The sequence below is a fragment of the Phyllobates terribilis genome, unplaced genomic scaffold (genome assembly GCF_046119375.1).
Source record: "Phyllobates terribilis strain yellow unplaced genomic scaffold, ASM4611937v1 Scaffold_7__3_contigs__length_470593459, whole genome shotgun sequence".
Lineage (NCBI taxonomy): Eukaryota > Metazoa > Chordata > Amphibia > Anura > Dendrobatidae > Phyllobates > Phyllobates terribilis.
In genome coordinates this window covers 255,122,732-255,146,077 of record NW_027362767.1, presented here as the reverse complement: position 1 = coordinate 255,146,077, position 23,346 = coordinate 255,122,732, and the positions used below count along the sequence as shown (strand labels likewise).

At 44.3% G+C, this 23,346-nt stretch overlaps 1 protein-coding gene and 1 long non-coding RNA gene across 3 annotated transcripts in view; one reads left to right on the top strand and one right to left on the bottom strand.

Moving 5' to 3' along the window:
- LOC141154426 (uncharacterized) overlaps window positions 1-11,081 on the top strand; it is a 65,128-nt gene extending 54,047 nt beyond the window's left edge. Inside the window, exon 3 of the long non-coding RNA XR_012247437.1 lies at window positions 10,858-11,081. This is a non-coding gene — a long non-coding RNA (uncharacterized lncRNA). The remainder of the gene's footprint in view (window positions 1-10,857) is intronic.
- Window positions 1-23,346, bottom strand: part of KCND1 (potassium voltage-gated channel subfamily D member 1) — a 91,328-nt gene that overhangs the window by 59,007 nt on the left and 8,975 nt on the right. Inside the window, exons 1-2 of one of the 2 annotated variants that reach the window (XM_073640342.1) lie at window positions 20,860-21,041; window positions 10,771-12,308 (exon numbers count right to left, since the gene is read on the bottom strand). In XM_073640342.1, coding sequence (XP_073496443.1) covers window positions 10,771-11,882 — 1,112 coding nt within the window. In that variant the 5' untranslated portion in view covers window positions 11,883-12,308; window positions 20,860-21,041. Of the gene's footprint in view, window positions 1-10,770; window positions 12,309-20,859; window positions 21,042-23,346 lie in introns of those variants that run through there. The other variant, XM_073640343.1, reaches the window with a different exon arrangement.

Sequence of the window (23,346 nt, the reverse complement as noted above, 5' to 3'; positions counted from 1 at the left end):
CTTGTTCTCATTAGAATGAGCAAATCCCTGAAGGAAGGAACACATGGAAACCAGAAGTAAAGAAACACGCATGATACAAACCAGAATATGTGTTACACCTTAAATTCCTCCCCTGAAAATTCTGATGACATCTTTACACCCCCTTTGCCATTCTCTTAGCAGCTTCATCAGGGCGTCACCAGTAATGGCTTCCACCAGTCTTGCAGGAGTTCCCAGAGGTGCTGGGCACTTATTGGCTGCTTTGCCTTCACTGTGTGTCCAACTCATCCCAAATCATGAGGCCATGTCATCTGACACAGCCTCCATCCTTCTCCATCTTGGTCACATCGCCTGGAGGTGTAAACTACATGGGTGGGATGGCGGTCACTGCAGAACGCTGTGGTGGCCATGTGGTATATAGTGCTGTGAATTTGAAATAAATCACCAATGGTGTCCCACCACCATCACACCATGTGGAAACCATCACCTTTTTTTCATTTCACGGGAACGCTCACATTTTGACTCACCAGACCACAGTACAGATTTTTCCTCTAATCTCATGCCCGGTCTTTGTGTTTCTTGGCCCATACAATACTCTTCTTGTTTTCGGCCCACTGTTGTGACTTCTTTTCGGTAATTTGACCATAAAATACACTTCTTTCAGTCTCCTCTGGGAAGTTGATGTTGACATGTCTGCTGCTTGATGTCTGTGCATCATTTATGAGGGCTGTTATCTGAGCTGCTGTCAATTTGCGGTTTCTGAGGCAGGTAACTGATGAACTTATCCTCTGCAGCAGAAGCTATTCTTGATCTTCCTTTGCTGAATTGTTTCTCATGTGAGCCATTTTCACCATACCGATTGATGGTTTTGATTACTGCACTCGAGTATACCTTCAAGGTTCTAGCAATTTTCTGGCCTGACTGACCTTTATATATTACAGTAATGATGGGCTGTTGTTTCTCGTTTACTTAGTTGACTGGTTCTTGCCATATTCTGGCTTATAACAGTGGTGTAGTAAGGCTCAGCACAATATGGAGCTGCGGACCAACAATGTTTCTGAAAAACGCACGACCACTTTGATGGCCGATGATTCCACAAATGAACCCTTGATGAGGCGACCTGTTCATTGGAAGCCAATCAGGTGGTGACCTGATGAAGCTTCTGGAGAGAATGACAAAAGGGGTGCAAAGCTGCCATCAGAGTAAAAGGTACATGTGGAATCTAACGTGTAACACATATTCTGGCCTGTTTCTTTCCTCCTTGCTTTCATATGTTCCTTCCTTCGTGGTTTTGCGGCCTTCAGTCTGAATCTACAATGCGCACATTCCAATACGAACAAGAAAAATGACTGTATGACCTGTATTATAATCTAATATCCCCTTTATGTACGGGAGCTCTCAAGAAGCCGACATTTTCCTACTGCTGCTCCTCTCTTTCATCAATGCTGATACTCCCTCCACAGCATCCATCTGCGCTAACGAGGACTGTCCTGATCGGTTCTCCCTCATCAAGTGTTAGTCTTTTACATAACTTTGTAATATACTTTGAGTTTTAATTCCTCTATGCTTCAGATCTCTGCTTGCTGTCAGTGAATGGGAAGGCAAAGTGACTTGTTGGCGCCCCTCCCTGACAGCAGGACAGGGAGAGGAGGAGAGGACAACTGATCTTCTGACCCTAGCAGCTCTCGAGTCATGGCATGGTGGTGGTGGGCTCGCTCCTCTCCGGGGGCTTCTGTCAGGTCACATAAGAATACATTAGTGTGACAACGTCTATTAGAAGATAATGTCGTTGGCAGCACTGCGGATCTGTATGCTACAGAATATAGTCATCAGCCACCTACACCCACCAGGTATACAGCTCACACCTTCTATGGGATTATAATATTATACATAGAACACTACAACCCCCAGCATGATCCGACTGCTGGCTGTGACCATAATACAGTTGTGTTATATTCTATACATGGAACACTACAACCCCCAGCATGACTACAATCCAGTTTTATGTACTGAGTGGACTGTGTAGGAACCTGGGGTGATGGCTGTGGATCAGGGCAGGCTCCGGCACTTGGTATATGACTTTGCGCTCCAGTAATATGGCCGTCTGACCCCTGTAGGAATCCATTACTAATTGGGTAATAATCACATCACTGTGCGATGTGGAAGCAGTAAATGCTGGAAGTAAGCGCAGTTCCCGTACGCTGTAATATAATCCTTACTAGATGGAAAAATTAGTGCGCCCTACCGAGCTGTGATGGCCTGATGTACGCAGCTACATGGGCCTGCCCTCCCAAGTGAAGATTCCAGTCTTCACTCCTAGCACTGGTACAAATCAGATATTGCCTCCTGCTCCTCTCCCCTGTCACAGCAGATGTACATACAGCAATGTAAGGCAGGAGACTGCAGCCCCCTCCTCCCCTCTCCCAGTATGTACACATACAGAAATGTAAGGCAGAAGACTGTAGCTCCTTCCTCCCCTCTCACAGCATGTACAAGTACAGCAATATAAGGCTGAAGACTGCAGCCCCCTCCTCCCCTCTCACAGCAGGTACACGTACAGCAATGTAGGGCAGAAGACTGCAACCCCCTCCTCCCCCTCACAACATGTACAGGTACAGCAATGTAAGGCAAAAGACTGCAGCCCCATGCTCCCCTCTCACAGCATGTACACATACAGCAATATAAGGCAGAAGACTGCAGCCCCCTCCTTCCCTTTCCAAGTATGTACACATATAGAAATGTAAAGGCAGGAGACTGCAGCTGCATCCCCCTCCTCTCCTCTCTCAGTATGTACAAATACAGCAATGTAAGAGAGACTGCAGCCCCCTCCTCCCCTCTCACAGCATGTACACTACAGCAATGCAAGGCAGAAGACTGCAACCCTCTCCTCTCTTCTCACAGCAATGGAAGGCAGGAGACTGCAGCTGCAACCCCCTCCTCCCCTCTTAGAGCAAGTACACATAGAGCAATGTTTAAGGCAAAATACTGCAACCCCCTCTGTCTTGTCTATTTGCTGTTTTACACCAGATGGATTGTTAGCTACCCTAGGAGATTTCTGGAAGAATATAGGGACCGGGCAGACAGAAAAATGGGAACTACAGGATGTGTTCACCATAGATTATTCTATATAAAGTCTTAAACTATCCTGTAAATACAATAAATTACATATTGTTCAGCTATTTTACCCTGAGACAACCATTGTATAGAGGTAATCTGTGAAAAATCTGACAGTATAAAGAATATATAGAATTATCTATGGTGTACACAGGTAGTATGTATAGTTATCTATGGTGTATACAGGTAGCATATATAGAGTTATCTATGGTGTATACAGGTAGCATATATAGAGTTATCTATGGTGTATATGTGGCGCCCCTGCGGGTTCAGTCGCCACAGAGGTACTGCATCTCATCCAGAGGTGTGGTATCTCACTCTCAGGTAAGGATGGAGTACTGCCTGGGACCTTAACACCTGCATCCAACACTACACTGCTCCAGACCAGCAGGAGGGGCAAGATGCGCTGCTGCGCTGCTGAGCCCTGTCCCTGGTTGGAAGTGGGGGGAACCGAGAGAGGGGGAACCATGTAGTGGGTGTGGGTGGAGGAAGCAGAACAGGGGAGCACTTGACTAGGAGTATAAAAAGAGGAACCATCTTGTAGGAAGGCAGACAGACAGAAGAGTTCAGTCAGTCTGAGGGAGAAAGTCCAGTCTGAGAGGAGAAGGAGTGGGAGCAGGAGCTCTGCTCAGAGGAGAGGGCCTAGAATGAGAGGCCCAGGAGGACAAGCTGGAAGAGGACAGAAGCAGAGGGAAGGCTCCAGGAGTGAGGGGATCCCAACTGTGAGTAAACCTGAAGACTGCACCCCACTGTGTCCTAGAATTATTGCTGTGCCATCACCAGCACTACACAGCACCAACAACATCTACCTCATAACATCACCACTTCCTGCCCTGGAGCTTAGCTCTGCCTGTGGAGAGCTGAACCAACTCTGCTGCGTCACCATCAGCTCCAGAGAACCTGCACCGCAGCGGCGGCCCCATATAGCTGCATACCACAGGTGGCGTCACGAACATTATCTTTAAAAACGTTATTTTCCTTTTATTTTATTCACCTTTTATTGACCGCCCTGGGTCACGGACCGGGTCACTGTCACCGTGACATCCCCCAGCACCGACCCGCCCGGCTACCGAGTATCCCAGGGCCCAGGGGGCGCGTCATATTCAGGTAGTATATATAGAGTTATCTAAGGTTTACACAGGTAGTATATACACTGCTCAAAAAAAAAAAAAAAGGGAACACTCAAATAACACATGAGTGAAATATTATCATTGAATACTTTGTTCTGTACAAAGTTGAATGTGCTGACAACAAAATCACACAAAAATCATCAACGGAAATCAAATTTATTAACCAATGGAGGCCTGGATTTGGAGTCACCCCCAAAATTAAAGTAGAAAAACACACTACAGGCTGATCCAACTTTGATGTAATGTCCTTAAAACAAGTCAAAATGAGGCTCAGTATTGTGTGTGCCCTCCACGTGCCTGTAAGACCTCCCTACAACGCCTGGGCATGCTCCTGATGAGGTTGCGGATGGTCTCCTGTGGGATCTCCTCCCAGACCTGGACTAAAGCATCCGCCAACTCCTGGACAGTCTGTGGGGCAACGTGACGTTGGTGGATGGAGCAAGACATGATGTCCCAGATGTGCTCAATCGGATTCAAGTCTGGGGAACGGGCGGGCCAGTCCATAGCTTCAATGCCTTCATCTTGCAGGAACTGCTGACACACTCCAGCCCCATGAGGTCTAGCATTGTCCTGCATTAGGAGGAACCCAGGGCCACCCGCACCAGCATATGGTCTCACAAGGGGTCTGAGGATCTCATATCGGTACCTAATGGCAGTCAGGCTACCACTAGCGAGCACATGGAGGGCTGTGCGTCCCTCCAAAGAAATGCCACCCCACACCATTACGGACCCACTGCCAAACCGGTCATGCTGAAGGATGTTGCAGGCAGCAAATCGCTCTCCACGGCGTCTCCAGACTCTGTCACGTCTGTCACATGTGCTCAGTGTGAACCTGCTTTCATCTGTGAAGAGCACAGGGCGCCAGTGGAGACTTTGCCAATCCTGGTTTTCTGTGGCAAATGCCAAGCGTCCTGCACGCTGTTGGGCTGTGAGCACAACCCCCATCTGTGGACGTCAGGCCCTCATACCACCCTCATGGAGGCGGTTTCTAACCATTTGTGCATGGAGGTCATTTTCCAGGGCTCTGGCAGTGCTCCTCCTTTTCCTCCTTGCATAAAGGCAGAGGTAGCGGTCCTGCTGCTGGGTTGTTGCCCTCCTACAGCCCCCTCCACGTCTCCTGGTGTACTGGCCTGTCTCCTGGTAGCGTCTCCAGCCTCTGGACACTACGCTGACAGACACAGCCAACCTTCTTGCCACAGCTCGCATTGATGTGCCATCCTGGATGAGCTGCACTACCTGAGCAACTTCTGTGGGTTATAGAGTCCGTCTCATGCTACCACGAGTGTGAAAACACAACCAACATTCAAAAGTGACCAAAACATCAGCCAGTAAGCATTGGTACTGAGATGTGGTCTGTGGTCCCCACCTGCAGAACCTCTCCTTTATTGAGTGTGTCTTGATAATTGCCAATAATTTCGATCTATTGTCTATTCCATTTGCACAACAGCATGTGAAATTGGTTGTCAATCAGTGTTGCTTCCTAAGTGGTCAGTTTGATTTCACAGAAGTTTGATTTACTTGGAGTTACATTCTGTTGTTTAAGTGTTCCCTTTATTTTTTTGAGCAGTGTAATATAGTTATCTACAGTGTATACAGGCAGTGTAATATAGTTATCTACAATGTATACAGGTAGCATATATAGAGTGTTCTTGTTCTTGTATTATACCCCCTTTTCACATGTAAAGCGCCATGGAATAAATGGCGCTATAATAATAAATAATAATCTAAGGTGTATACAGGTAGTGTATGTATGTGTGTGTGTGTGTATATATATGTGTGTGTGTGTATATATATATATGTGTGTGTGTGTGTGTGTGTGTGTGTGTGTGTGTGTGTGTGTGTGTGTGTGTGTGTGTGTGTGTGTATGTATGTGTGTATATATATATATATATATAGTTATATGAAAAAGTTTGGGCACCCCTATTAATCTTAAGCTTAATGTTTTATAAAAATTTGTGTTTTTGCAACAGCTATTTCAGTTTGATATATGTAATAACTGTTGGACACAGTAATGTTTCTGCCTTGAAATGAGGTTTATTGTACTAACAGAAAATGTGCAATCTGCATTCAAACAAAATTTGACAGGTGCATAAGTATGGGCACCCTTATAATTTTCTTGTTTTAAAAACTACCTACTTTTTACTGACTTACTAAAGCACTTTTTTTGGTTTTGTAACCTCATTGAGCTTTGAACTTCATAGCCAGGTGTATGCAATCATGAGAAAAGCTACTTAAAGTGGCCACTTGCAAGTTGTTCTCCTGTTTGAATCTCTTCTGCAGAGTGGCATCATGGGCTCCTCAAAACAACTGTCAAATGATCTGAAAACAAAGATTATTCAACATAGTTGTTCAGGGGAAGGATACAAAAAGCTGTCTCAGAGATTTAACCTGTCAGTTTCCACTGTGAGGAACATAGTAAGGAAATGGAAGAACACAGGGACAGTTCTTGTTAAGGCCAGAAGTGGCAGGCCAAGAAAAACATCAGAAAGGCAGAGAAGAAGAATGGTGAGATCAGTCAAGGACAATACTCAGACCACCTCCAGAGACCTGCAGCATCAACTTGCTGCAGATGGTGTCACTGTGCATCGGTCAACTATACAACGCACTTTGCACAAGGAGAAGCTGTATGGGAGAGTGATGCGAAAGAAGCCGTTTCTGCAAGCACGCCACAAACAGAGTCGGCTGAGGTATGCAAAAGCACATTTGGAGAAGCCTATTTCTTTTTGGAAGAAGGTCCTGTGGTCTGATGAAACCAAGATTGAGTTGTTTGGTCATACAAAAAGGCGTTATGCATGGCGGCAAAAAAACACAGCATTCCAAGAAAAACACTGGCTACCCACAGTAAAATTTGGTGGAGGTTCCATCATGCTTTGGGGCTGTGTGGCCAATGCCGGCACCGGGAATCTTGTTAAAGTTGAGGGACGCATGGATTCCACTCAGTATCAGCAGATTCTTGACAATAATGTTCAAGAATAAAGTGATAAAGTTGAAGTTACGCAGGGGATGGATCTTTCAGCAAGACAATGATCCAAAACACCGCTCCAAATCTACTCAGGCATTCATGCAGAGGAACAATTACAATGTTCTGGAATGGCCATCCCAGTCCCCAGACCTGAATATCATTGAACATCTATGGGATCATTTGAAGAGGGCTGTCCATGCTCGGCGACCATCAAACTTAACTGAACTGGAATTGTTTTGTAAAGAGGAATGGTCAAAAATACCTTCATCCAGGATCCAGGAACTCATTAAAAGCTACAGGAAGCGACTAGAGGCTGTTATTTTGCAAAAGGAGGATCTACTAAATATTAATGTCACTTTTCTGGTGAGGTGCCCATACTTATGCACCTGTCAAATTTTGTTTGAATGCAGATAGCACATTTTCTGTTTCAATTTTTATAAAACAATAAGCTTAAGATTAAAAGGGGTGCCCAAACTTTTTCATATAACTGTATATGTGTATATGTATATATATATATCTATATATATATATATATATATAGATATATAGATAGATATAGTACAGACCAAAAGTTTGGACACACCTTCTCATTCAAAAAATTTTCTGTATTTTCATGACTATGAAAATTGTACATTTACACTAAAGGCATCAAAACTATGAATTAACACATGTGGAATTATATACTTAACAAAAAAGTGTGACACACCTGAAAATATGTCTTATATTCTAGGTTCTTCACAGTAGCCATCTTTTGCTTTGATGACTGCTTTGCACACTCTTGGCATTCTCTTGATGAGCTTCAAGAGGTAGTCACCGGAAATGGTCTTCCAACAATCTTGAAGGAGTTCCCAGAGATGCTTAGCACTTGTTGGCCCTTTTGCCTTCACTATGCGGTCCAGCTCACCCCAAACCATCTCGATTGGGTTCAGGTCTGGTGACTGTGGAGGCCAAGTCATCTGGCGTAGCACCCCATCACTCTCCTACTTGGTCAAATAGCCCTTACACAGCCTGGAAGTGTGTTTGGGGTCATTGTCCTGTTGAAAAATAAATGATGGTCCAACTAAATGCAAACCGGATTGACTAGCATGCCGCTGAAAGATGCTGTGGGAGCCATGCTGGTTCAGTATGCCTTCAATTTTGAATAAATCCCCAACAGTGTCACCAGCAAAGCACCCCCACACCATCACACCTCCTCCTCCATGCTTCACGGTGGGAACCAGGCATGTAGAGTCCATCCGTTCACCTTTTTTGCGTCGCACAAAGACACGGTGGTTGGAACCAAAGATCTCAAATTTGGACTCATCAGACCAAAGCACAGATTTCCACTGGTCTAATGCCCATTCCTTGTGTTCTTTAGCCCAAACAAGTCTCTTCTGCTTGTTGCCTGTCCTTAGCAGTGGTTTCCTAGCAGCTATTTTACCATGAAGGCCAGCTGCACAAAGTCTCCTCTTAACAGTTGTTGAAGAGATGTGTCTGCTGCTAGAACTCTGTGTGGCATTGACCTGGTCTCTAATCTGAGCTGCTGTTAACCTGCGATTTCTGAGGCTGGTGACTCAGATAAACTTATCCTCAGAAGCAGAGGTGACTCTTGGTCTTCCTTTCCTGGGGCGGTCCTCATGTGGGCCAGTTTCTTTGTAGCGCTTGATGATTTTTGCAACTGCACTTGGGGACACTTTCAAAGTTTTCCCAATTTTTCAGACTGACTGACCTTCATTTCTTAAAGTAATGATGGCCACTCGTTTTTCTTTACTTAGAATTTGTATTATGGCAACAAAAAAGCAGCTAACAGTCAATACAGTAGGACTATCAGCTGTGTATCCACCAGACTTCTGCACAACACAACTGATGGTCCCAACCCCATTTATAAGGCAAGAAATCCCACTTATTAAACCTGTCACACCTGTGAAGTGAAAACCATTTCCGGCGACTACCTCTTGAAGCTCATCAAGAGAATGCCAAGAGTGTGCAAAGCAGTCATCAAAGCAAAAGGTGGCTACTTTGAAGAACCTAGAATATAAGACATATTTTCAGTTGTTTCACACTTTTTTGTTAAGTATATAATTCCACATGTGTTAATTCATAGTTTTGATGCCTTCAGTGTGAATGTACAATTTTCAAAGTCATGAAAATACAGAAAAATCTTTAAATGAGAAGGTGTGTCCAAACTTTTGGTCTGTACTGTATATATATATATATATATATATATATAACACATATAAATATATATATCGTGTATACAGGTAGTGTATATAGTTACCTATGGTGCATACAGGTAGTATATATAGAGTTATGCAGCTATTATTAACCCTTTCTTCCTCCTGACCAGGCCTCGGCTGTCGGCACATCATGGAGGGGTGGATAATAGATATGTGACTGTGATTCCGCACTTAATGAATTACTGCGCTCCTAAATCACCGTCGCCCTCCTGCCAGCATGCTAATACCGGTAATTACCCCAGTGCCACCATAGTTCAGGGGATGGGGATGTGCAGAACATGACAACTGAATCTGCCGCACAGCTCGGCCCACGTGGGTGTTAGTATTAGCTGGGGGGCCCGGGGTCCGTGCAGCCTCGAGCTCTTCACCCACATGTATTTTTAGAAGCACCCGATCAATAATGTAGGGCGCGGTGGGAAATGGCGCAGTTTTCGCCTTTATTAAGTGGCAGCACAGTCCCATCCGGGAGCTGAACAGCTGAGTCTCTGGAGGCAGTCTTATTGCACTGCGGTTGTCACGGAAGACATCCATAGTAACCAGTCTAGATGAGCTCAGCCGATGTCGCCGTGTGGCCCTGGCCTAGACACGTTGTCCAGGGGTAGGGGGGGAAGAGATAAAAGTAGCGATACTGAACTGACCGATCCCCGATCTCCACCTTCTGATCCCGTCCAGCAGCTCAGCCAATCACTGACTGAGGTGGTTCCTGCCGCGGCCTGTGATTGGCTGAGTTTCATTCCCTGCGTGTAGAAGAGGAACCAGGCATAAAAATATTTTCCCTGCTGGACGACCCCTTTAAAGGGAAAACTAGCACAAAGACGAGGCCAGAAAACGGGATATGAACTCGATTGATGATTCTCTATGCAAAAAAAAGAGGATGAACATTTTTTTGACAAGACAAATAGTAGCTACCGTCTCTTTAAAAAGAAATCACATGATTAAGTTGCTGGTCGGCATAGTAACAATAACACCAAATTGTCAATATGAAGTCATGTGACTCACCCTAGTAATGTCATAGTAACAATAACAGGTCACGTGTTGTCAAAGTAACTGATAAGAGATCAAATGACCCTAGTGTTCTCATAGTAACCATAAGAGGTCATGTGACACAACCTAATGATTTCATAGTAACAATAAGAGATCACATGACATACCCTCTTGTTGTAATAGTAACAATAATGCCAGAACATGTGATCCTAGAGTTGTCATAATAACAATACCAGATAATTTGATCATAGAGTTGTCATAGTAACAACAATACCAGTTCATGTGACCCACCCCAGTGTTGTCATAGTAACAATATCATATCATGTGAGTGAGTCAACCCCAGTGTTGTCATGGTGACAATGGTGTTCCTGATCATGTGACTCACCCCAGTGTTGTCATGGTAACAATGGTGTACCAGAAGGCCGCGGGAATGCTAGTGAACTTTGTCTTGCCTGTTCCCTTCTCTGCATAGAACATAACAGTGGCAAAGATGATGATGGCCATGGTGAGGGAGAAGAGGAGGAAGCCAAGCTCGGAGGCACAGCTCTTCAGGGTGTACCCGAGAATCCGCAGTCCTTGGGAGTGGCGGGAGAACTTGAAGATCCGGAAGACGCGGAAAACACGTAACGTGACAAAGGCACCGCTCATATCGTTCTCTGGCATGACCAGCTGGATGTAGTAGGGCATGATGGCCACAACATCAATGATACTCATCACACTGCGCATGAACTTACAGCGGCTGGGGGCCGCAAATAGTCTCATGAGGTACTCAAAGGTGAAGATCAGGACACAGGCCGTATCCATGCAGTCAAAGGCTGTCAAGTACTTCTCCCCACAGGGCAGCTCCTTAAGGCGCCCGGGTGGTGGACGGCAAGGCACCGTTTCCACAACATTTGCAATCACTGAGACGGCAATGAAGAAACCGGTGACATAGTAGAAAACGAGAGCCATAGTGCTGGTGTGAGGGTTCTCGAAGGCCCTCCACAGTCTCTGCCGGAAAGTGCTATCGGGGGGTAGAGGGGCATCGTTCGCAGTCTCCGCTTCTGTATCCTCTGCTAGCCTCTCCAGGTTCTCTTTTTTCCGGTCGCGATATTCTTCTAGACAACAATCTCCAATGATCTCTGGTATGATGCCATAGAACGACAGCTCTTCATCGAAGGCCTGGATGCATTCATGGCGGGGGTAATGTAACTTTCCCGTCCGGTAAAAGTTAAGGATGTGCCTGAACATCTCTGGATCACGGTCGAAAAAATACTCCTGCGTCTCCTGGTTGAAGAAAAACTCTTTCTCGGTGCTTCCTAACAAAGTGTCTGGATATCGATCCAATGTATTTTTCCATGTTTGGAACTTCCTTCCGCTGACATTGACCACCAGTATTTCGTCGTTTCTCTTTCTTTTGTCACTCGGGGGCTTGGGCATCGGCCTCTTTGCAAGAGGAAGCCATCCCACCGCTGCTGCTCGAGCGAAGGGAAGCCATGTTGCCACTCCAGCAGCCATAGTTCAGTGGCTAAGTTTTCAGAGGCCACAAGTCCAGTGTTTGGATCCAGTATGTGACCATGAAAATGTATACCTGCCTTAAGGAACCAGAGGGCCAATGAAGAATTTTAGTAGCTAGTTCCAGTCTAAGAAGACAGACCTGAAGGAAAGTCAAAGATGGTGACCTTCAGCCAAGCGAGATCCTGGCTTTAGGAGGACGAGGGCAACATGTGCACTTGTGATGCTCAATTAAGCTCATGAAGGTCTAGATCCACTGCTGAGGTTTAGTCAGACCATAATGCACTGCAGTCGTCGGCCGTATGGCTATTTTATTTTTCTTTCCTAATTCTGGCTCTTCTTGGCTTCTCTGCCTGCATCCTACAGATTCTTCCTGTGTTCTTCTCCCACACAATCTGTAATTAGATTTCTTTTCAATATACTCTTGTTCTGTTGGCAAATTAAAAAATGTTTAGAAAATGTAAGACATGCAAAACAAAATACAGTCTTATTTGTGTTGGAAGGATCGGAGAACATAAACCTCCTAATGCCACTGAATACAGGACAGACCATTCATGTTTACCCAATACACAAATCATGAGGACCACGTCCTATCAACCCCACCTTAAAAGAGTCTTGAGGACTGTACGGACCTTCCCTCACATCATACATAGTCATAATTTCTTGGTCTTCTCACTATCTCCTAATACGCAAAAGATACAACCCTTGTCCTCCATCTAAAGTCAAATTCAGATCGAGGAGTGTACAGGGCCCTCGGTATAGATCATTCCTCTCCGATCTACTGCATGGTTTATGGCACTGCCCTAAGATAGCATACTTCTGGAAACGGGTTTCAAATAATATTGTCACACTATGGGGCTCTGACTACTCATTAGTTCCCCAATCAGCTCTTTTACATTATTGGTACAGCTCAGGTGTCAAAACTAATCAATCTAAGGGTCCTCTAAAATTGATCCACACTTTAATACTTCTAGCAAAAAAATAATTCTTAAATTATGGCTAGAACCCTCTACTCCCTCTATCCCTGAACTGTTAGCCCAAAATAAAAATTATATGGAGGATGAAAAATGAGACACAGTCTGTAATTTAGAGTAGCAAGCAAGAACATTTCTGTTCAAGTGGAAACAATTTATCGCAGAGTTCTGCTCTCAAAAAGAAAAAAGTATATTAACACCTTTTATTAATGCTGCTTGGTACATCTCGGAGGATCTCAAAGGTAACCTAGGCCAACTCCGCATTTCTAATTAGGAAAGAAGTCACAAATGATATAATTCACAAACATTTAGATGCTTTGTTTATAGAACAGTTTAGTTTGTTAATTTTCTTTTTTGTTTCACTAATCTCATCTTGCACCAAGCTTGGCACTTGGTCTGAAATATCACTTCTGTTTGTATTGAATATTACTGTATGTTAAAAACTTTTCAATAAAAATTCTACATAAAATAAAAAAAAAAGAAATTAGGACTGGGTGCTATAAACTTAGGACAGTCTTGAGGGCTTTGTACCCATATTGACCTTCTATTGCGTCATACATAGTCATCATTTCTTGGTCTTCTCACAATCTACTAATATACAGAAGACGCAACCCTTGACCGCTATCTAAAGCCACATTCAGGTGAGAGGTGGACTGGGACTTCAAGGGGTTATTTCATGAAGACCCCATGGACAATATAGAGATGGATTCCTGAATGCTCAAGTGGACTCAAGCCATCAATGTAACTAACATAAATGGTGATACATACAATACTACAGATCCCCTCCAGGGGCCAAAATGTCCAGTTGATTGCAAGTTTCCTAAATTAGCCAAGGTCGTAACGAATCAAGCCTCTGAGATAGGTAGATCTCACTAATGGAAACTGATGAAGGAGCCATGGGTCCCCTGTGACCAATGACCCTTGGACAATAGTTCAGAAGACTCAACAGCACAGTCAATGGCGATAATAAGTATGTCCAAAAACCTAAAAAATTTAAAGGGGTATTCCTATCTTGCAATCACAGAGATTGGAGTTGTTCAGACCTCTGGTACCTCCATCGATCCTGATTGCTTGGTTTATCTCCGCCACAGTTTCTTTCCTTGGCCGGGGGCACCAATAGGAACACATGGCTATGGAATGAACTGCTCTCCTTACTGTCCCCCATCTGAATAATCCCCTTCTGACAGAGCTCGCTGCTATCTAGGACCTGTCATCCTGAGGAACTGGTGTGATCTAGAGAAGCGGCAGAGCGGGAGGGACTGTCACTCAGGAGCCTGAGCAGTCATATTTTATCTTTCTTACTTGTATAGATGGAAATCCAGGGAGATTTCCATGTGACGCCGAGTAATGTCACTACTCCATCTCTGATCACAAAACTACAGCTGCTAAACATCCCTCGCTCTGCCGGGGGGGACTGAGCAACGGACCCTCCTAATACCGTCATAAACTAAATCCCTTTAAACTAAAAAAAAATGTCGCTAGTATTTATGCCATTCCCAATGTCACAGCCAAATCATAATGCTAGGTACAGTAATTATATGATGTCTCATTTGCTTCTGCCCTAAAACTGGGTCACAGGCTTCTGATATAGATCACCCACAGGGTAAAAGGTATCGGCGTAAAAGGAAATGACATGAAACTAATAGAATAGTAAAACTAAAACAAAAGAAAAAAGGTAATGAAAATTGTTGGTCAGCCTCCAAAAAGTTGAAAGGATCCAAGAAGATTCATGGAACAGATTAAAAAAAAGTGATTGAAATGCCGTTTATCAAATCCTGACATCCTAATGGGCTCGGAGAATATTGGACTTTCAGAGGTCAAGAGAAACACTTAATGGAGAACATTAGGTCGCCCCCATTCATCTTGCCGTGTCCCGGAGGTGATTGACAGCAGCGTCTGACTCCACTGTGGCTGTAAATCAGCAATTAAATGTGTATGAGAATTGTACAGTGCCCCAAATTATGTGTCTGGCCGGGGAGTTCATGATGTCTCTCTTTCCTTAAAGGGATTCTCCACCTAAGTGTATTTTTACCACAATAGGAAACCATGGCAGCAAAAGACTTTAATTATTGCCAAGCCTACTTGCTCATTGTTTGCTTTCACCTCAGTGCCAAATTAGCTATTTCCTGGCAACCGAAAGAAGCTATTAGGCAGTATATCATTATCAACCAAAAAGGTTAACTAACTTTCTAAACACATTATCCTCAATTACAGCCTGTATTATACTCCAGAGCTGCACTCACTATTCTGCTGGTGCAGTCACTGTGTACGTACATTACTGATCCTGTACTGCTCCTGAGTTACATCCTGTATTATACTCCAGAGCTGCACTCACTATTCTGCTGGTGGGGTTACTGTGTACATACATTACATTACTGATCATGAGTTACATCCTGTATTATACTCCAGAGCTGCACTCACTATTCTGCTGGTGCATACACTGTGTACATACATTACATTACTTATCCTGTACTGATCCTGAGTTACATCCTGTATTATACTCCAGAGCTGCACTCACTGTTCTGCTGGTGCAGTCACTGTGTACATACATTACATTACTTATCCTGTACTGATCCTGAGTTACATCCTGTATTATACTCCAGAGCAGCAATCACTATTCTGCTTCTTACTTATGGTTTTGTAGCCCATTCCAGCTTTGAGCAGGTCTATGATCTTGTCCCTGACCTCCTTAGAAAGCTCTTTGGTCTTGCCCATGTTGTAGAGGTTAGAGTCTGACTGATTAATTGAGTCTGTGGACAGGAGTCTTTTATACAGGTGACTATGTAAGACAGCTGTCTTTAATGCAGGTAATGAGTTGATTATGAGCGTCTAACTGCTCTGTAGGAGCCAGAACTCATAATTGTTTGAAGGGGATCAAATACTTATTTCTCACTGTAAAATGCAAATAAATTTATCTAATTTATACAATGTGATTTTCTTGATTTTTTTTGGATATTCTATCTCTCAATGTTAAAATTAACCCACCCTTAAAATTATAGACTGTTCATGTCTTTGTCAGTTACAAAAACAGCAAGGGATCAAATACTTATTTCCTTCACTGTATATATATATCCATCTATCTCATATCTTTCTATCTATCATATCTCTATATATCTATTTTCAATCTTTCTATTTTCTATCTATCCATTCGTTTCAGGTCTATTTATCTAATATTTAAAAAAAAATGTCTATCTGTCCATTCAAAAACTCCCAATGATGATGAAAAAACAGATGTTATTTAGCCTATGCGACATTTCGGGTCAGAATGGCAGAGTCTTTATCAAACAGTATAGGAGTCGGTGATCACCTTGGGGGCTTTGCACCCATTTTTGCATGGAAAAGTGCTGCTTTTATTTTTCTATCTCACTTCCATCCATCATTTTTACGAGCGCTGTAAACCACGGTGACATGCCCTGGTAATGCACTCACAGAAGCGCCTTACAAGCAGGTCTGTCCTCCTGACATCTGGGATAGAGATGGTGAAAGGTTCGGAGATAGAGGCGCAGTCTCCTTGTCCCCGGCTATATTTAAGATCGGATTCTTGTGCGGCTCGGTCAGCTGTTTGTAAATGGCATCTTAAATAATTCACTGTAGTTTATGGGAGTCACGTGTTCTGGACAGCGCTCCGGACTTAGCCTGTCCCCACCTCCTCATTTATATAGTAAGAGGGGCTGGGAGGGCCGCACTTCTGTTACGACTGGCATTAGACATCACTGACTATAATCTCTATGCACTACGGAGACAGTGGGGGTCCTATTGCTGAGGCCCATGACAATCCCCACAACCAGAGGACCCCCATGTTCAGTAATCAATCAGTGCAAACCCCTCTAAATTGTTCACAAACATTAATAGAGCAGAGAATTTCCCCAGAACTGTGGTTCAGGGGCACTAAAAGGAAATAATTGAGCGGGGGTGGTCCTAAACTTGGGACCGCCCCATGGGAGCCAGAGCAGAAAGCCAAAAAGCAAAAGCAGAAATGTGACTGGCTACAAGGGAAACAGCTCGGCCCCTCTGCACTGGCCCTGATCCTCCCTCCCTGGAGGGGCCATATATCAGTGTAGAAGGCTCATACAGACCAGCGAGGACGTGTGAGCACAGCCGTCCTAATGTGACACTGATGTATCCAGTCCGTCTCACAAACCTCTGCGCCCAGTTCTTCAGTTCAATTCAAACACAATGAAATCTTGATTATCTGCACTAATGAAGCCGTAGAGCCGACGAGCGCTGCTCCGGAGAATGGCTCGCTTAATTATACAACAAATGTGAGCTACAGCTGGGAAATAAAATGCTGCAATAAAACTACAAAATGTGCGCCCTCCTGATGGGAGACAGTAACCGTATCTCTACACTGTCTGCGTATGTCTGTGATCTATTGCTATTACTCTCTCATATTTATGTCCATCACATCTGTCTCATATCCATCTATAGATCTATGTATCATAAGCAGATACAGTGAGAGACGGACAAACGGATAACTGGATATCTGTTGTAGGTAGAAGTGAGACAGATACATAAAGGTAGAAAGAAAGATGATATGATACAGATAGTCTAAGAAATGACAGATACCAAAGAAGATAGATAGATAATAGATAGATAATAGGATAGATAGATAGAAATGAGATCCATAATAAGATAGATAATAGAGAGATAGATAGATAATAGATATGGGATGGATAGAAATGAGATAAAGAGAGAGAGATAGATAATAGGATAGATATGGGATAGATAGATAGAGAGATAGATATGAGACAGATAGTTAGATAATAGATATGAGATCGATAATAGATATGAGATAGATAATAGAATAGATAGAAATGAGATAAAGAGAGAGAGATAGATAATAGATAGATATGAGATAGATAATAGATATGAGATAGATAGATAGATAGATAGGTATTTTCGGGGTACCAGACGCATAGTCCAGGCCACAATATGGGAGCACAGAGGTCCAGCCTCTGCCGTAGATTTCTATGGTGCCATGTCACAGGTCATATACATGGACCCTCATGGGCACAGCCGTGCTTCTCATAGACCTGCCGCCTCAGTTGGGTCACTTCTGATACTTCTCCCTTTCTTGGTCATCTTGCTTGGTGTAAGGGGGACCATGAGACCCCCATTGTTCCAATAGGTGGGGGCACATTGGTGCATTTCCTATGGATATTCCATAGATGTCATTGGTCGGCGTACCCCTTTACCTGTGACCTGAGCAACAACTGCAGGAGTCTACATTTTGTGGGGGTTTCTCATAGCACCATATACACATGTTCTGGACTATCAAAAGCTGGATCAGAGAGCGTTGACTGCAGATCTTCTGTCTGGCTCCGGCTGTATCCTGCCTGCTATACATTGCGGCTTTTCCCATTAGTCCGTGTACGAGGGGATGACTGTTTACACAGCACGGATCATCTCTGCATCTTATTGATCGGCTCCTGGAGGTAATGGGGATTCATTCACATGCAGCTCTGCAGGCATTCTTGTGTCCACAGTGCCCTGGTCCAAATTAGAAAAGCTGGCACTGCCATGCTGCCCTATATACAGCCTGTAGCTACTGCATGTATACAAGCTCTCATCCTGAGCACTGTACATACTGCATTACAACACAACCTATGTAGTAACTGCTATTTTCTGCCAGCCGTGCATGCTGTCCACCAGGTGTGCCCGGGTGCACCTCACTAACAGTCCTCAGCAGGTCTCCATCAACAGTCCTGTCCCACTCTCTGCAGTCAGTCCCTAACAGTTCTCCAGCAGCTGCCCTCATGGTTTCTACCATCTGTGCCTACTTGTTCTCCAGCACAGCCACTATCACAGTATCTTCACAGCTCTCCACCAGATGTCTCAGCCTGCTCTCAGCTTGATGCCCCTCACTGCCCTCCACCCTGGTAACTCCATCTCCAGAAGTGGGTACTGGCACCTTCTCACCAAGACATCCCTCAGCAGTACCTTTTTAATGTTCTAGTACTTTGTGGTAGTTTAGTACCTGATGCCGCTGCCTGATCTTCATGCAGTCCCTTCCTATCTGTTCTAGTAATAGCTCTGTAGTACTGTCCTCTCCACCAGCTGGTCCTTCTGCAAAGTCTTCACCAGCAGGTGCTGTCCCCAGTCCTTGTGTGCATTCCTGCAGCAGTTCATGTGTGCTATAGCCAAGTTGTCTAAATGAACTATCCATTAAGTTACCACTCTCTACTTACTAGAAGTCCTGACTAATCTAGGCCAGAGGTCCTCACTGATCTCCACTAGCAGTCCCCCACTGATCTCCACCAGTAGACCCCCACTGAGCTACACTAGAAGTCCCCCATAACTGATTTCCACCACAAGTCTTTCACTAATCCCAGAATCTCCACTAAAAGTTCCTGACTGATCTCCAGCAGAAGTCCTCCATAACTGATCTCCAGCAGAAGTCATTCATAATTTATCTCCAGAAGAAGTACTCCATAACTGATCTCCAGCATAAATCCTCTATCACTGATCTCTACAGGAAATCCTCCATAACCGATCTCCATCAGAAATCCTCCAAAACTGATCAGCAGTGCCCCACCTGTCTATACCTGCTCTCCACCTGTAGTTTCTCTTAGTTCTTCATTGCAGTCCTCCTTCTGTTATTCAAGAGCAGTCTTTTTTTTTTTAAACTCCACCAGCACCTCTTTGATATACATCAACAGTCCCTTACTTTTTGCCACTAGCAGTCAACATCTGATCTCCACCAAAACTCTACATTTTCTTTACTAGTAGTTTTTTTCTTTTTTTCCCTCTACTCCTCCATCTAATGACAACCAGCAGTCTCCCTATAATCTACATCAACAATCCATCTTTTTTCCACCAGTAGTCCTCATCTAATGTCCTCTAACAGCCCTCCTCCGAATTGCCAGAAGAAATCTCCATCTGATTTCCACCAACAATTCCTATCTTTTCACCATCAGTAGTGTCCCTTTCTTTTCTTTAGTCCCCCTATGATCTACACAAACAGTCCATTTCCTTTCTCCACCAGCAGTCCCCTTGCGTCTCCACAGGCAGTCACTTTTCGCCACAACATTCTAATCTCCACCAGAAGTCCCTCTCTACTTGCTACCAGAAATTCTCCCACATCATCCACCCCCTTGTTTCTCCACCACCACAATTCTCTGATCTCCACCAGCAGTCCTTCTAGATCTCCACCAGCAGTCCTTCAATGATCTCCAGCTGAAGTCCCTGTCTATTTGCCACCTGGAGTCCTCTGATCTTCAGTAGTCCTTCCCTCCTGATCACCAGCAGCAGTCCCTATCTATTAGCCACCTGCAGTCCTTCCCTGATCACCACCAGCAGTCCCTTCTTTTTCCCCAGCAGTCCTCTATCTCCAGCAGCGGTACCTGTGTATTTGCCACCTGCAGTTCTCGTTTCTCCATCAGTAGTCCCTATCTATTAGCCACCGCAGTCCTTCCCTGATCACCACCAGCAGTCCCTTCTTTTCCCCCACCAGCAGTTCTTGTTTCTCCATCAGTAGTCCCTATCTATTAGCCACCTGCAGTCCTTCCCTGATCACCACCAGCAGTCCCTTCTTTTCCCCAGCAGTCCTCTATCTCCAGCAGCAGTCCCTGTGCATTTGCCACCTGCAGTTCTCATTTCTCCATCAGTAGTCCCTATCAGCCAACTGCAGTCCTTCCCTGATCACGACCAGCAGTCCCTTCTTTTCCCCCACCAGCAGTTCTCGTTTCTCCATCAGTAGTCCCTATCTATTAGCCACCTGCAGTCCTTCCCTGATCACCAGCAGCAGTCCATTCCTTTCCCCCAGCAGTCCTCTATCTCCATCAGCAGTCCCTGTGTATTTTCCACCTGCAGTTCTCGTTTCTCCATCAGTAGTCCCTATCCATTAGCCTCCTGCAGTCCTTCCCTGATCACCAGCAGCAGTCCCTGTCTACTTGCCACCTGCAGTCTGTGCTTCCAGCACTCTGCCTGCCTGTTCTCCATCTGCTGTGCCTGTATCCTCTCTGAACAGTTGAATGTATATCAGGGTGCACATCAGCAGTCCTTACCTGCTCTCCATCAGCAGTCCCTGTGCTCCAGGTAGCTCCTACTCTCCACAGTGGTCCATGAGCCTGGATTAGGAGAATTCCCCCCTCCCAATCATCAGTCCTCCTCCCTCCTTTCCATCCTCACTCACTCCCTTCTTCTCATCTCTTAATCGCTCTGCAGGAGGAGGGACCTGGCGGAGACTCTAGCACTGAAGCCAGAGAACAGGGGGTGCAAGTATTGGGGATTGCATGGGGCATTAACCTCTGATCTGCTGTACTGGAGCCAGGTGCAAAGGACAGCAATAAGTATTAACCCCTAGATTGCTGCAATACTAATTTGACATATGAGAGTCAGGGTAGCATTTAACCTCTGCAGTGCAGCACTGGAGGCTGAGACTGGAAACTTGGTAATTGAAAGGAGTAGAGCACTCCCCCCTTCATTGCAGAATTGGGACTATGCAGAGTGGAGAGGATGGGAGTATTACCTCTGTGCTGCAAGGTCTGCAAACTAGAGCCAATAAAGGGAACATGATGGGAGTATTAACCTCTGCACTGCAGCACTGGAGTCAGATACTATGTAGGAGCATTCTCCAGTAGTCACTTATAATGGTTAATATTAACCCCTGCACTGCGGTGCGATACAGTTATTAGGATAGCAGTATTAACCCATGAAGCACTGGAGATAATGGAGTATTCACCACTGCACTGCAGTCAGGTGTTATGATATAGGGTATTAACCTATGCACTGCAGCACTGGAGTCAGATAAGGTGGACACTGATGGGAGTATCAATATTAGCACTGGAGCCAAGTATAAAGGATGTGATAGGAAAGTAATGTCAGAGTCATACATCATGTACAGTATGATATGGAGCATGCTGGTATAACCTGGGTATCTCCTATATATTATTATATATGCACAGCTTGTATAACCTGGGCATCTCCTGTATATAATTATATATGTACAGCTGGAATAACCTGGGTATCTCCTATATACAGTCCTGCTCATCGTTATTGGCACCCATGAAGTGTAAGTACATAATGTGGAATATCTCCTGAAAAAAATGAATCAAGTGAAACAGTTTTTTGTATAGAGCTCACGTGTTAAATACTAAAGAGCAAATGATAATCATTTGAAACCAAAAACAACAGGAGGGAAAAATAGAAAAACCTAAAGCTTGCTGTGACACTGGTATTGGCAACCTTTTGCCTCACCTGTGGTAAATCACAAAAGAGATTCACCTGTGATTAATTGTTGGTGCCCATGTGACATGAATTAGCTAATGAATGATGACGTCAGTGTTTTAAAAAGCCACATGGTAGGCCCTGTTCCTATGTCACAATGGTGAAGACAAAGCAGATGTCTGAGGACATCAGAACTGCTATTATTAGCAAACACAAGACTTCCAAAGGGTATGAGGCCATCTCTAAACTGATATCCCAGTTTCAACAATGCACAATGTTATTAAGAAGTTTGCCAAGCATGGAACCGTCAGGAACCTCCCTGGACATGGGGGAAAGAGGAAAATTGACAAGAGATGTCTTCGAAGGTTGGTGCGAATGATGGGAAAAAAAACACCACATCAAACATTCAAAGACCTGAAGGCCAACCTGGAACAGTCTGGGGTCATGGTTTCAACAAGTACAATATACCGCACACTAAGTCAAGCAGAGCTTTATGGCTTTATGGGCGAATGCCAAGGAAGAAACCATTGCTGAAGAAAAGACATAAAAAGGAACAACTGATAATTTCCAAAGAGTACCTTGACAAACCACAATCCTTCTGGGAAAATGTTCTGTAGACAGATGAAACAAAAATAGAGCTTTTTGGCAATGCAAAGCAACAGTTTGTTTACATTCAGTGCAATGAAGCTTATAAGGAAAAGAACAGCTTACCAACAGTTAAGCATGGTGGAGGATCCATAATGCTGTGGGGTTGCTTTGCTGCTTCTGTTACTGGAGGTCTTGACCGTATCACAGGAATCATGAAATCAGAGAATTATTCAAGAGATGTTAGAGTGAAATGTCCTACCCAGTGTAAGAGAACTTGGTTTGAGTAGAAGATCATGGTTCCTCCAGCAAGACAATAACCCAAAGCACACATCCAAAAGTACACCGGAATGATTGAAAAAGAAAAAATGGACTGTTTTAAAATGGCCAGCAATGAGTCCTGACCTTGATCCCATTGAAAATCTTTGGGGTGAGATGAAATCTGTCATTGGGAAAAAGATCCCTGCAAACATTCAAAAGCTTGAACAAACTGCAAAGGAAGAGTGGGAGAAAATTCCAGCTGAGAATTACAAGAAGCTTTATAGATGGCTACAAGAAACGTTTGGAGGCTGTCAGAAATTCCAAAGGGTGTGCAGCCTAGTATTAATTAGGGGTGGCTTTATTGCTGCACATGGTGTTTAATCAGTTTTTTTCTTTGAAATTTCAGCATGAAAGTTGAAAAACAACGTTTTATTGTTGTGTTACTTTGGACCATTAATTAAAAAATCCTGAGGATATAA